Source organism: Haemaphysalis longicornis, unplaced genomic scaffold (genome assembly GCF_048455015.1).
Source record: "Haemaphysalis longicornis isolate Haplotype H1 unplaced genomic scaffold, Haemaphysalis longicornis Haplotype H1 scaffold_4, whole genome shotgun sequence".
Lineage (NCBI taxonomy): Eukaryota > Metazoa > Arthropoda > Arachnida > Ixodida > Ixodidae > Haemaphysalis > Haemaphysalis longicornis.
The window spans coordinates 30,956,791-30,972,302 of NW_027526361.1; the positions used below are offsets into that span (position 1 = coordinate 30,956,791).

Below are 15,512 nucleotides of genomic sequence, written 5' to 3' on the forward strand. Positions count from 1 at the left end.
AGCCGACTGCAGTGAGCACGTCAACTAGTTGTCACCACAATTTTCCTTTCGTCATTAGTGTTTGTTTAAATTGCGTGATCTGCCGAAGTTATATGTAATGAACCATTAACGCAACAAAGAATCACAAAAAAACAAAAAAAAACACTGGCAGAAAGCTAAGTAGGCATAAAAATGAGCTGCGATGGGGGGTCATTGCCTGAGCAGACATTAGTGTGAAAATGGGAATTCACAGGGCCAAGTAAGGGGACGCAATGGGATTGTAGACACAAGCATCCGCCCCTTCTTCTACCTTTCGCCTCCTGGTAAAAAAACAGCGAAGGCAGCAGCAGCAGCAGCAGCGCCCGAAAAGTCGAGAGGAGAGGCAAATGTGGACGCCATTGATTAGAAACCCTTTGCTCTCGCGAACCCTATTTACGCATCACGGATATTTCCGGAACGAGGGAAATACCTCCCCACTTTACCCTCGAAGTGATGGAGGAGCCCCTGACCCGACGCGAAATCCTGGTTGTAACTCCTCAGTGGACGTGTTACATCTTCTCTCACCCGCTCCAACCGGTTGTCAACATTCTCTATCGCCTACACTACCGCACGGCTCGTGAACGGGCGCAGCCGCGAGCAATTTCAGAAAGCATCCGGCACACGCCCACCGCCTTGGTTACGATAAGAGCGGGAACACGTCTGGGCCGAGCGAGCAGCGCTTGTGGCCTACCGAGGACAGAGCGGAGCGCCGAAAGACAAAAGCAAAACCTGCAACTAGAAAGCGACGAAAGAGAAAGAGAAAAAATGTGGCAGCGCTGAGAGCAGCGCTGCTATCTGCTGTCGCCATTGGTTTTCGCTTCGCGCAGCCATCAGCGTTGTGCGCGCGCCGGTAGAGATCGACAGTGAAAGGCACTATACCCGAGTCGTTATACCCTACGCACGAACATGCGTGCGCGCTTTGGTACGCGGGCGGGTATGGAAATGACCGACTTTCTCGGCGACCGTTCAGGTAACACTTCCTAGAAAAGAGGAAACCCTATGCGCTGTCTCTTAGGCCCCGTCATTTTTTTTTTTTTTTTTTTTTTGTCATGCGACTGGAAGCGTCAATCCCACTCCCCGTGTGTTCACGTCTCGATTTAGAACAACGGTCGAAAAACATGTTGCCGCCTTCGTCATGATGACGGCATGCTGAGGCTTTCTTTCCATCAGAATATGTTGCCGTTCAGTGCGGCAAACGGGATACTCTCCCAAAAAAAGAAAAAGATAAGAAGCGGGCCATAAAAACGCGCTCAGTATACATTTGCCACAAAGACCAAGGCGTTCGGCTTAAAGCCTGCATCCGTACAAACACGGGCGCTGTTCACTGCGGTACAGATGGCGTTTACGAAACGCGATCTCCGCGCTCTTATCATTATTACCTTTTTGCGCTCGCGCGTGTGTATTTTCCTCCTCTTGTTGCGCCTTCCCGCAGTTCGCGCGATTTCAGCTTTGAGCGGAAGCGCACCGTGTTGCGCGTCCCGTCAGACGCGCTCCTTACGTAACGGCCGGCCCCGGCAGCTATACCACCACGTACGCACGGGCATTTCCTGGTAGGACGCAATCGTTGCCTCATTAATCACTCCTCATGCATCTCAACTGGCGCTCTCTCTAAAGGATGCCGAGGAAGCCGACTCAGAAGTTCGCGCCTCGCCTAATGGAATTAAATGATTTGAGCGCTCCAGCATTGGACGCCTGCCTTGTTGCACGCCTGCATGCGGAACGCGGGACTGGGCTAAATTTCTCAATAAACATTGCGCGGGCGCGTTCGTTTGTGCGTGTGTGTCGGCATGTCTCTTACCGTTTTTGTTGCTGCCTTCCCCTGAACAGCATCTGGCACAACAAGCCAGGCTTTTTGCTGGACTAACAACGCCTGCATCATTAAGAATGTTCACCATCACCATCGTCTTCACCAGCCTCATAGTTGGACTGTTTGTGTCCACTTAATCTATTAACGCAGAGCTGTTCGAGATTTTACTTCCGCCGGGGAGCGTTACCAGAAAACTCGGCCAAGCCGAGTGCACGGGAGTGGGCGCCTCGTGAGGAGCCCCCGGAGCCGGCAAACCCGGCCTAGGAGAATTCTGTGCCCAGCGTTCGTGGCGTGATCTCTCGCGTGCTCCTGCTCGCCAGTTCACGTTGCGTTCATGCCTGAAGTGAGGAGCACAGACGCCGAGTTCACTCAACGGACGCCGAGACGCAAGTCATGGAGAACTTTCAGCGGCAAGTTCGGAAATCCATGTGAGGTGTAAAAGCCGGGTCTTCGACTAAGGGAGAGGGGCCGCCAGCTGTTCCGTTTCTCTTTATTTATTTATTTATTTATTTATTTATTTATTTATTTATTTATTTATTTATTTATTTATTTATAGATCAGGCACAATACCTTTGCCGCTACCAAGCTGCAGGCCGCATGCATAGCCGTAGCGGGAACTTATCTTACAATGATCTTGTTTGCGGCGAGACGTAAACCGTCGTGCGGGAGACCGCGAGTCGGAACCACAAAAAAAGAAATATATTGGCCCAAATCCAGGCTGGGAACGTGGTTGGACAGCGAAGCTGCCAACTAACGGAGGACTCGAAACACCGTTTACCGGGGCGCATTCCTATGTGATTCGTGATTTAACATTCTTCTTAATTAATTAGTTTAACGAAACTTGGAGGGACTTCAGTTTTATTCCTGTACACAAACATGAGGCCATCCGTATCATGGTGGCTTTGTATTCTGCTGGAATGGCTTAGGTGCGACGGCATCGTGTTCTTCGCGTTTGATAGTTACCTGTAATACCTACTAAATAAGACCCTGTTATGTAGTTATGTAGTACCCTGTTATGTAGTCGTTTTAGCAGTTTGAGGCCACATGGTTGTATTCGGGATAGTTCTAATAAAACACGAGTTATGGCAGCTTTCTGTTACCATATTCCTCCCGCAGAAACCTTTGCATTGACGTCAGGCGGGAACTGCATTCCTTACAAACATACGGTGAACGAACAATTCAGTACGTATCAATTAAACTCTGCGTAATGACAGGGTCGTCCTAGTGGCCAATAAACGCAATTCGTTTTGAAATTGCTTCCATAAAACACGAGTTACAGCTGTTTTCTGAAACCATGGTCCTCCTGTATACGCCTTTGTATTGGCAGATCTTTGTATTGACAGATCTAAACTCCACAGTGAACTAATTGACAGGGAAACGAAGCTTTATCTAGAGAGTCGTTTCAGCGGCCAACCGCAGTGGAATTTTTTCGAACGTTTCTGCATTAGATTCGGAGCTACTGAGTATCAACGAGAAGGTTGGCTTATCTGCTAAACGTATTCTTTGCACTTTTGTCTGCTGACGCCGGACGCGATTCAACCATTGCAGGGCATCGCTGCACAGCTTCGCTCTAAAATAAGTAAATGAAAGCAAGTTGTTCGCTTTACCGTATCATGGACACGCCATTACGTCTGGTTCATTTTGCGCCAACGTTATTTTAGTCAGGAACCTTTCAACATCGGCGATACGCATTGTCCGCGAATGCGGCGTCACTAACCTTGTCATCTTTTATCACCATCACATTTAGACGCGCTTGAAAAGACATACGACGAAACTAACGACCTCCTGCGAAATGCAAAGCTCTGCATGGGATGCAACATGCGCGTTGATTGTGTCCCTGAACAATGCAATCTCTATTTGAGGAGCTTCTTTTTTTTTTTTTTTCCAAATGAGTCTAATCCACCGGAACAAAAATTCAGAAACAAGCGAAAACTTTCTTAACGGACCTAAATGCAACGCTGCCAAAGCTAACTTACCCTACCTGTCATGTAGAACATATATAATAGCTTTAACAGCGTTGCATTTAGGGCCAGTCACAAATTTTTGCTTGTTTCTGCAATTCTGTTGAGGTGTATTCGACTCATTTCGAAAAAAAGCTCATTTCTTCTCGTTGTTCACACGAATACACCTCAACAGAATTGAAGAAACAAGCAAAAATTCAACGATTCAACGAGCTGTGGTCGAATCCCATCCAGCTGCAACAGGCGCCGGTGCAGACTTGTTTATTTATTCAACCAATTCTTTGCTGGGTCAAAAAGTTCTTTTTATTGTGTCTGTGGAGACTTCTCGTTCGACTATATCGTCTTCGTTTACCAGCTAAGTAACCACTCTCCCGCCTCTCACACGTCGTGACCGCTTTCGAGACATGCACGCTTTCACGATGCTGTGAGCTCAAAGCAAATTTCACGGTTTACCGCGCGGCTGAAACTGTACGGCGTTACGAGTTTTCACGTCTGCTCCCGTTGAACGGCGGAACCGGGACCTGTCCTCACGACGGCCAGGAGCGTGTTGGACGCGATGTGAAATCGCGATGCCCTCTGGCTGTGTAGACGTATGCCCTGCATTTTCACAGCAACTACAAAAGAAGACATTACGCAGTTGAACGGTAGTGCCGCTGAAAAACCGTCACAACGACTGCGTTTTCTTTTTCTTTTTATGCGCGGCGTTTCACAAAAGATTATGACCAGTGAGCACAACAATGCGTACACAAAACAGGCATAGATTTGATTGCTTTATCATCTCTCGTTATCTGTCTTTCTCTTTGTCTTCATGGAGAATATGTAGGACGGCTCACGTGGCAAGGTTGATTAAAAAACAAAACTATAAACTCCAGACGAAACAGCAGTGTAAGAAAACGCTTGCAGACCGCATGCAAAATTAGCCGGAATGAAGTGGTTCGCGTTAATATGAGCTGATCAGTATAAAGTGCTAACGTTTCTAAAATATTGACAACATGTGAACGAAAGAACCGTGAACGGGAGTGGTAGACAGTATAACGCCATTCCATGCTAAATTATAGCGCGCCGTATAGCCCCACATATATGGAACTATGCCTTTCACCTCTTCCTTCTGAAATCGTGCCAGTTTCCGCCGTAAAAAATCTCAATTGCGACCAACGATGGCATTTTCAGCTAGGCGTGAAACCTGGCGTTTTAGTGTGCGATGACGCGCGATCGCTATACATGCATGAAAGCGCGATACACGACTGTTTGCACTCCGGAAGAGTCAAGTGGAACAGTGCTACGAACTAAATGGAACCACGCTGTGTTTCTTGACCTGCATCAACCGAAATCACCGCGAAGTATGTCGCAAAATATGGGGCGCTCAAAGAGGCCCGTGATAAATATCAGTTGACAGCTTAAAGGTTGTGGAATGATTGCACCGCCGGCAGCAGGCGGTGATCAAGTGCCAACAGCGGTGGTTTCGCAGAGACAAGCGCAACACACGTGCAGCCTACCTTGACGGCTATTATCGCCCCGCCAAATGTATACTTAAACACACGCCGTGGCGTGGGTGCCTGCCTCGGTTAAGAAAACGTCTAGTCGAAACGGGCTCAAAGGAAATAGGGACATCGATTCGCTAACTGGCTTATCACACTATAGCAGGGCATAGCGGGTGCCTTTCGTTCGACGCATAGTCGGAGCGTTAACGTGCATACCAGCTAAATTGGTCGCCCGTGCTCCAAACGAGCATGTGGGTCACTTAAAATGCTACAGAAAGGAAATAGCGAACGAAGATGTCTTTTTCTGGCTTTCGATTGGATGTTCCTGCATACGCTGTTTAACGTACACACAGCAGTGAAATCCCGTCGCTACGAGTTTCCCGCGACTTAAACATTCGGCTTATGCGCTTGAAGCTATTGAATCGGTGTTTGACGGGCTATATTTTGGCCAAGGATTGAACTCCTGACGTCAAGGGTTGCACAAAAACTAATAGAAGGTCTCTGCCATTCTTCACCACCGAAGCAGGCGCCTGCGTGTCGAACAGCGCGTATTTTTAAATCTGCATGCAATTGTTGACACGAGTCTCGGAAATTTTGTCACGCGTAAGCTTGCGCGGCATTTTTGTTGGGCGATTCCTTACGCGTAATCGCCGTGTAAATCTTGGCGTAACAACACGCTGGGCTTAGACAATACAGATCCCCCTGAAGTGAAGATCACGGCATTCTGAACGAAGATGGTTTGATTTGCACAGCCTCAAATTTCTTGTGCCCTGTTTCGCGGAAGGACGACGCAACCAAGAGTATACTTATGGCTAACCAACAAGCCCAAGCTAAAACTTTGTTAGTAAGGATCTTAACGTTGAACTTCCTGCCCTTATCTGCTTTCTTGAGTTTTTTTCCTCGTATTTTTCTCTGCCCCCATCTGTTTTAAACAAAACGAGAGACCAAAGACAAGCGTTCGTATAACAACAAATCTATATTACAACTGAGAGAACGAAAAAGAAAAGAACGAGTTCACAATTTGTACACACGTTAATGTCAACGCAACTATTTACAATAGTTTGGTAACTTGCAGCTGTAAATGCATGTGACTGTCGGATGACGTGGGCCGGCACAGCCTCGCCACATGTCACCACGCAGAGTTTGGCAGCTCGGACACGTTGGGCACTGGCGTCACTCATTCACGCGTACGCACGTTCACGCCACAACAATGGGAAGCAGCAACAGCATCAAGCCCATCCAGGGGTGGCACCGTCCAAGAAAACGCACTTTCTCTGGCCTGAGGACTGGACGTGGCAAACCCATGACTAAAGTTCGAGACGGTAACTGCCGTTGTGAGAGCCAGCACAGCTGCGTACAGGCGACAGTTTCTTTGAACACCAGATGCATGGTAAACAGACAAGAAGAAAGCACGCACGACGGTCGCGAAGTCTCACACAACAGCTAAGGATGTGTCTCGCACCATGCCGTGTTATGCAGGGTCCCGTTTGTTAAGCTGCTTTCTGCGCAGTCAATAGGCTGCGCGCAAAGCGACTACCTTATCCCTTAAAACACTTCGCAGTTGTCCTGCAAAAAGGATCAACAACCGCAACAGCCACGCTTACGGCGTGCAATCAGGTGCACCCCACTGATGTGAATGCCAGCTTGGGCCCATCACCCAACTCATTAGAACGCCAGTATGTGGACACGAATAAATTCTCAAATTGCGAGCCTACATACTTCCGTCCTAAACTACGCTTCAGTAAACAGTTTCAGTTGAAACAGGCTTACAGCGTGACGGCAAAGAACGGCCGGTTTTCAGCCTTGCGGAAATTCACGGCGCAGGGCAACGCAGTGGTTTCCAAAAATTCGCAGCGGTACTAGGCCAAATATTTAGTTATTGCGCCGTAAAGCTGGGCCTACAGCTTGAGAGCTTGGCGGAGATCTGAAAACGGGATGGGTTACATTTCAGAAAGCCTTTCCTGAACGGAACGCGAGCAGTAGCCGCACTGTTTCGGCCTGCTCATCACTGCCGAGCGAAACGGAGTGTTGACAGGGTCCCTCAGGCCAGAAACGAAAAGGCCTGGTAGGCAACACAGGGGGGCAGGTAACAACGTTCGCGGTACCAGAAACAGAGGTTCACGAAAGTTATCCGCTCGAGGTACTACCTCCCCTTTTGACAACACCGTGCAGGCTAGGCCTCGGAGTCCTCCGGCACGCACTCCCCGTCTTCTTCCCCACGCAGGTCGATGGCGAACTTCTTGGTGTACAGCTCCCGCGTCCTGGTGGTCTTGACCATCTTGCTGAACTCGCGGAAGGCCGCTGCCAGAGTGAGCGTGAGCCGCTTGGCGACGGCCTTGCTCTCGCACACGAACGCGTGGCAGCGGAACGGGTGCTCGTGCAGGTTGTGCAGCGACGACTCGCGCACCACGATCATGGCCACCACCTTGCTGTAGCTCACGTCCTGCACGCCGTACGAGATGCACTCGATGGGGTACACGCACGACACCGACGAGCCGCCGTTGAGTCCGGCCGGAAGCTTGCGGCTGGCGCGCGCCGAGGCTCCGGCGGCACCGAGCTCGACCAGCGACACTCCCGCCTCGGACACCTCCAGCTTGACCATGGGCATGAGCGCGCTGGGCAGCTTGCCGCTCTTGGCGGCCGCCACGAGGTCGTCGACGGCGCGCCGCGTGTGCTTGAGTCCCCACAGGCCGGTGGCATCCTGGACGCCCAGGTACTTGACCACGAAGCAGCCGGGCAGAGACACCTCGTCGTTGGGGAAGCCCTCCATGCCGGCCGCAGTCGTCGCTCCCGCTCGAGTCACCGGGCCGGCACGACGCTCCCTCGGCCCTCCTCTGCTTGCTTTGTCGTCGCACTCGGCCGCGCCGGGTTTCGACGGCGGCGGCGGCGCTGCGCGTGGTTCCGGTTTGGGACGTGACGCCGTCCCTCTCAGCTTGCCGCGCACCCTCGCTCCGGCGACTTCCTACTGGGACGCGGCCGAACGTATCTCGCGCTTGGCCCTTTTGTTTTGAGTGCCGACGAGCCTTTGCAGTGCCGCGGACGTTGCGTAAACGGAATGCTCGTGCGACGTTTAATAAGCGCCCCCTTCGCTGCTCAAAATATAAGCGGCGGCTCACGGTGCGTGACGTCATGAGAGGAGCGCGGAAGGTGTTATTGTTGGCAGTACGCGTGTAAGCACGCGTCGGCGTCGTGTATCTGCATTACAAATATCGCTAACGTCATCCCCTGCTCAATCACCGCTGTTTGGTGCCTGTCACGTGCTTTTAGGGCTTTTGACACATTCCTGTTTCCCTCAGCGATTTTTGTTGTGCGTAGCAAGGAAGACAAAAATCAATATGTGGTGAAGTAAACAAAACTGTGATTTTATACAACCTTTCTTTTTATTTGAGGGTGTGGTAGGGGTGTTATCCTGGGTTTCTTCTTTCTACGCGGAAAGAAGGGCGAAAACACAGGACATATTAGCACGGACCATTTGTTTACTTCTACGGGACTATTCCAATGATTGATTGATTGCAGGGTTTAACGCGCCAACGCAACGCAGGCGATGAGGCCCGCTGTATTGGAGGGCTCCGGAATAACTTTGACCACCTGGGGATCTTTAACGTGCGCCGAAATGTCGTACACACGGGCGTTTTTGCGTTTCGCCTCCATCAGAACACTATTACAATGCATTCGAAAGGTTTATGCGATAACAGTGTGGGCAACTTGATACATAAGCGCGGAAAAGAAGTAGACGAGAAATGAACAAACCTTTATGGCTAGCTTATAGTTCGTACTTGTAACTCCGCACAGAATTTGCGAAGAGGATAAAGGATAATAATAAATGCTTATTTTCGACGAGCTGTCAGCCACTCGTGTCACACACAAAAAAAATAGAAAAACAATATTTTTTCTTCAAATAATCAGGCATGACACGCAGCTGTATACTCATGAACCTTCTGTGCCAATTTTTCTTTAACCCATTGTCAATAAGCAGGTTTATCTAGACTATACTTTGTAACAAAGAACAAACTTGTTTGTAGGTGCAAACTAAACTATACGCCAAGCATAGATCTTTATAACAGTAAATGAGGCCCCCTGGGCCTCTTTAATAACCTGCTCAGCTAAATCGATGCAAATGTGTCATTGTGTTTTGGCGCCGCCTCGACCAGGAATCTTTTTTTTTATTGCGATAGCATGACTATGCCTTATGACATAGTTTATAGAGTCTTAAAGAAACAGGTTCACACCAGTTTCCCGGAGGAAGTCCGGAAGAGAGCGGTGGGGAGGCCCCCACAACCATCGCTGGAGATGGGGGGGTATCTCGGGATGCAGGCCTCTGCCCGACTAGGAATCGAAACCGCGATTTAAAGGGACACTGAAGTGAATTTGTCAAGCTCCCGTTTTTGCTTGCACTGCGTAGACTGGCTCAAATTAGCACACTTTTCATCGTTTATCCGGTTGACAAATCGGTAATTATTTTACAAAGCGTGAAAGAAGAAAAACTACCATGCGCGGTTTGCGGCGGCCGCACCAACTAAGGCTGTGACGTTGAGAGGAGGGGCGCCGTGATTGGACGATGCCCAAGGTTAGCAATCACACAAGTTTCGGTTTCGGTTTCGGTTCTGTAAAACATAACCAATGGCTTTGTTGGATGGGCATTCTCAATATCTCAGTAATCATCGTACCGCGCTTCTGCGATGTTGTCGGCTGTAAAATGCACAAGATAAGCCTCCCAGGACGGCTTGTAGTCGTAGCATTCACTAGCCGAGACCTACGCAGTGCATGAACGCCCTCCGCGTACCCGCAGACGCCCAAATGTCATGCGCTTTTCCCCCATATTTGGAGCTTGCCTCCCTCATGCCTGTATCGTAAAAAGCGTGTTCGCACCAGGCCAAGGGTCTGTTCATTCTGGCCTGTGCCCACTGCCTGCAAGCAGTCGGTGCTTATGGCAACAGCACGCCAACGAGAACTCGTTAGCGCGCCAGTGCCAGCCTGCGCGCGTTTTGTGAACTAGTTCGTGTAGCCATGAACGTTGCGGCCCCAAAAAAGGTGAACTCAATATAGAAAACATCGGCGGAAAACAAAAAAGTTAACTTACAAAAAAAAAAAAAAAAGCACGTACCCGCGGAGATTCGAACTCTTGACTCGCAAAACATCTGTGGTGAATTCCTGGCGCCCCAGACCGCCACGCCACGGAGCGGGACGCGAGTGCCTTGCTAATATAGGGTATATATTGTACAACCGGTTTACACTTTTATTTAGTTCTGGCATTTCAAGCCGCTTAGGTGACTATTTGTTGTACTGCGATCGTGCAGTAAGCGTCGCCCGAGTTTCCACAGTAGCTCACGTCTAGCAATTGCATTTCGTAGACGGAAAAGCGTTCGCAGATGCGTAGTCGTGCTGCTGACCGCTGTGCTTGTTCGCCCAGCGCAAAAAAGTGCTTCCCGCGCCCTAGTTTTACGCTGTACGGTAAAAATATCAGTTGATTTTATTTCCTTAGTACCTATATTGACTTCGCTGACTCTTCTCCCGCCTTCAAGAGGCCTTATATTTTCCTACTGGCGTACCAGTCAGCGAAGCGTCGCATGTGCAGCGCTTGTGTGAAGCGACCTTGACTTGGAGCTAGATACAGTGTACAAACAAACCAAGTAAAGAAAGGCACATTCTTCCATTCACAAACGTGTCCTGGCTTCGTTTCAACTAAGCGAACGAATTGCGACCAGCAGTTTTTTTTTAACCTCCTTGATTGCGACGACCCGCCGGCGGCCGGCGGACGAGACGCTGGGCCGACTGACTCTGTCGGCCGGGGAGCCGTGCAGTAGCGCAGCCGTGGCGCAGCCAATTGCCAGCTCATCCCCTCCTGACGTCACACGAAAACGCCACAGAAAATGGGCGAGCCTAAAGAGAGGAGGACAGCGTTTTCGAATTAGTTTTTCTACTAAATAAAATCGCGTAAAAGCGCCTAGAGTGGTCGAAACATGGCTTGGGGACTCCGAACTACAATTTGCGCTAGTAATCCCGCAATGTTTACATATCACTTCAGTGTCCCTTTAACGACAAGCTTCATAACGCTTCCACGTTACCGCTGTGCTGCAGCTGAAGTCGCTGGTTAGCGCCAGTATTGTTCGCGCAGTGCTTCCAAGTGACGTGTCCCGCGTCTTACGGTTATCTCTTTCTGACCCGCCGCGGTGGCTCAGTGGCTAAGGCGTTGCGCTGCTGAGCACGAGGTCGCGGGTTCGATTCCCGGCCGCGGCGGCCGCTTTTCTGATGGAGGCGAAAAGCAAAAACGCCCGTGTGTACGAGATTTCGGCGCACGTTAAAGATCCACAGGTGGTCAAAATTAATCCGGAGCCCTCCACTACGGCGCGCCTCATCGCCTGCGTTGCGTCGGCGCGTTAAACCCTACAATCAATCAATCAAATCAATTATCTCTTTCTGGCTCGGCCAACGCCATCGAAGCGTCAGCCGCTCCCCAGTGGTCGCGCGTGATTCACATCCGCCTCGCTAAGCGACGGCTCCGCTTCCTGCCGACGGACGGGCCGTTCCCATATCAGTTTACACAGCTGATGCGCCACTCCGGCAGCCTATCTGCGTGCACGCCACGGCCACACCTCGCAGCGACGGCCGGGCGTGTGTGTCTACCTGCATTAGCGCCCAACGGAATCTGGTCGGCAAGAGGGGGTTCACAGAAGCCCTGCAACACTTTTTTCCTATTTTTTTCATACACCTCAAATTTAATTAGGAACATACTGAATAAACACATTCAGTGCTTAAAGTAGGAGGTCGCAAACTGGCTGAGGCGAAAATTGCTGCTCTATGCCCATCGTATAACTTCGGAAATTTGTTTGAGATTTTTCTCTCTTCCCCGGTCTCGGCGTTCTTCGAGCGTTCGAATTACGTCATTACAGCGGTGAAACGGTATTGGCCGCCTTCTTTTCAGTTGCAGTAATAAACGAATTCGATAGCAACACCACAAAAAAAAAAAAAAAAAACAGCCACAAAAGCAAAGCAGAAACAGACGGCGGATCTGCTGCGAGGAGCAAATCACGCAGTGCCGTTCCGTGCTGGCGATAACTATAGCTTTCGCAATGCTTCCAGATGTGAAGGAAAAAGTGAAAGCGTTTATCGCAAGTGGTGCTGAGTCCCTTTAACGATTGATTTGATTGATTGTTGGGTTTAACGCGCCGACGCAACGCAGGCGATGAGGCGCGCCGTAGTGGAGGACTCCGCATTAATTTGGACGGCCTGGGGATCTTTAACGTGCGCCAAAATCTCGTACACACGGGCGTTTTTGCTTTTTGCTTCCATCAGAAAAGCGGCCGCCGCTGCCGGTATTGAACCCGCCTCCTTAATTGGGCTCAGCAGCACAGCATCATAGCCACTGAACCACCGTGGCGGGTCCCTTTAACGAACAAATGTCGTGATTGCTACGCTGCCCCGGTCGGTACTCTTAATTAATTCAGTAAGCTCCATGATTTACCTAAAAAACTCAGTAAATTATGAACAGCCTTCAAATGTCGCCGTACCCAATGTCAGCAGGGACGTAATAAATAAAACGCTAAAAACATGGTTATCGGTGTGTTGGCTGCACGTTAGCATCCTTTTACTTGGGACCCTTTTACTCAAGCTACCAGTCATAAATATGCAAAGTTAATGCATAAATACATATTAATACATAAATATTCAGAAAAAAAATACAAAGAAGAGAAGTTGGCTTTATATATAACTGTTACGGACGAACCTCGGTAACTGAATTGTTAGTCAGAGAAAACTTGCCTTCCCTCTCAGAAAGAAACCGTATATCACGATTGAAATATCTATATCAATTAATCAATGGGAATTAGAAGATAAGATATTGAAAAAAAAATATTCCATTTTCTTCAGGTTACGCCACCAGACAACGCCATGATCGTATACAGTCACTCCGTTCCGTACCCGCAATAATTGCTTCAAACATTCTTTTTTTTTTTCCGAGAACCGGGCAAGATTGGAATATCTTAAATAACCATCAAGTCACAAAACAATCTTTAGCATCCTTTGCCGCTGTCCTGGAATAAAAGATAATTTTACTTGAGCGTTTGCTTTGCTTTCCTTTCGTAAAATGCGAGTGATGTTTCATTTGTATGATTGTGTTACGTTTTCTTGCGTTAGTAAAACGCAAGGGGGGGTTCGTTGTTTGCCTTGTGCTATTTGGCTACTTACTACGTGAAATGTGAGTGATTGTTCCATCTATTTCCCTGGTGGTTTATGCTTCTTTTTTCTTTTGTACCTACCTGCTAAAATTCCTCCAGGTGATTGCAGTACCCATAAATTAAAAATAAAATGAAATAAATTGGCATCTGGAGAAAGCTTTTATTACAAAAATGATCGACAAAAATCCGGTACCGAATTGTTGTACGCTCACATAAAGCTACTATACGAATAGTCGGAAGAAAGATTTGTATAGAACAGGCTGTCCTAAGTGCGAAAGCAATATAAATTATGAATGTTTATTTAGGCTACCAAGATCGATCGTTGATTTGAATAGGATACGCATGCATGGAGCCCGTGGTGCTTCAAGCGAGAAATGAGCGCCCCAATTTCGGGATTGGTCGTTAGGCGTGTAGAGTACGAGATTGGGGCTACAGCTTGCTATTAGAACAGGCAACGTGTTGAGCGGAGTGTTTTTAAGCACAGAGGAAGGTGGAAAATAATTTATTTTTTATCAGGTCTCTTTGTAGCTCTTGGAATTTTCTTCTTCTGCTAGCAGCTTAGTGTTTGGGGTTAAATCCGAAGAACAGTGATATCACAAAATGTACATTTCTTTTTTCTGTGATTCGTATTTAATCAGGTAAGACAGCTGCACAGACAACTTTGACGAAGTTGTCTGTTTTGGATCCAAAACTTCCCCTGACATTTAAAACATGTGTTCGGAAACAGTAGCGACGTGCAAGCATTTGAAACATCCCTGTCGTATTTAAAACGCACTGCTTTAAAAAATTACGCGGGTCCCCCTTTTAAGTGCCGCGTTCGGTGCATTTCTAAGTCATAAATAGACACTAAAACCAAATTAAGTAATTGTTTAAGCACGATATATTGAAAGCTTTTGTAGGCTTCCCAGTTTTGTGCGGCGACGAAAGGAGCCCTTTTTGGCAAGAAATGAAAGCTTAAAGCGCGACTTTTTCTCTCTCATTTTCCTCACGCTTTTTGTGATGTCTCTTTCGACATCATCAACTGCTAACAAGCCAGAAGCCAATCCAGGAGCAATTGCATAAGCTCTCTACGAAAAGTTGCCAAGTGCGTTTCGCAAAGTTAAATTCGACGTCTTAACGACCAGAACAGCACGCGAACACGACGAAGAGACGCATAGGCAGTATGCGCGCCTCTTCTATCTAAGCTTTCTTTGTCTCTTTGCGCAAGACAGGACGGGCGGTAGCGCTTGTCCTGTCTTGCGCAAAGTCAGTACAAAAGTGCACACTTCTGCTAGTTAAGCGACTGCCGTCTTCACGGAATGGTTTCTTAATATCGCGCGGATGTGGCGTATAGTACAGGTTGTCTCCTACAGCTGCTTTGTGAACTGTGTCCCTGACTGCTGCCTAAGTCGTTGCATATGGCTCAGCGCGTACAGATAAGGTAGGCAAGGTAGGGATGTTAACAATACGCTCATTTCACTGGAATGCACCAGAAAGTAGGGTATTTTCGGCCCGAATAGATACACAAATGGCGTTCTGAAGTAAAAACGGAAAACAGTTAGTACGTCGGGTCAGAAGTAAGCATCCAGCAAAGACTGACGCTATAACTCAAAGCTACACCGAAAGCTGTAACTGCCTACCGACATCAAATCCTAGCCCCTTCATAACGGTGTATTTGGGATACTCCCATGGCCATGACAATACAGGACGCATAAACCATGTAGTGCGTATGTCTGCGTTCACGCGTGACGGTACAAACATCACCAGCGAACACAGCTCTTGATAACTGTGTCTTATACCCTGCTACCACGGTGATTAAGACTTTGACTGTGCACGTGCATATGTCGCACGCCCGTCTTCCAGCCGAGGCTTACCCATGCATGAAGATAAACACGCGTGCAGTCAGGCGTTAGTTCGTTCGGCTCAGCGGAAAATCGGGTAGCTGGGATCAACCTCAGCGTGGTCTTCGTTGTGGCATTTCCCATATACGACCATTTATTACCCGGATGCTCGCTTGTTATGACATAGTTTCATGCTTGCGTACGCAATTCCACGGGAACCTCGATCGCAACATTTTCATGATTTAACATCG

At 48.6% G+C, this 15,512-nt stretch overlaps 1 protein-coding gene across 1 annotated transcript; it reads right to left on the reverse strand.

Annotated features, from left to right (window-relative positions):
- Nucleotides 1–4,423: 4,423 nt before the first annotated feature.
- On the reverse strand, nucleotides 4,424–8,347 carry LOC144178447 (uncharacterized). The gene has a single exon (XM_077706307.1). It carries the CDS (start codon nucleotides 8,035–8,037, stop codon nucleotides 7,441–7,443), a length of 597 nt encoding a protein of 198 aa, XP_077562433.1. The 5' UTR covers nucleotides 8,038–8,347; the 3' UTR covers nucleotides 4,424–7,440.
- Between the last annotated feature and the right edge of the window lie 7,165 nt (nucleotides 8,348–15,512).

Coding starts and splice junctions, on each gene's coding strand:
- LOC144178447 (XM_077706307.1), bottom strand. CDS start 8,037: ATGGAGGGCTTCCCCAACGACGAGGTGTCTCTGCCCGGCTGCTTCGTG.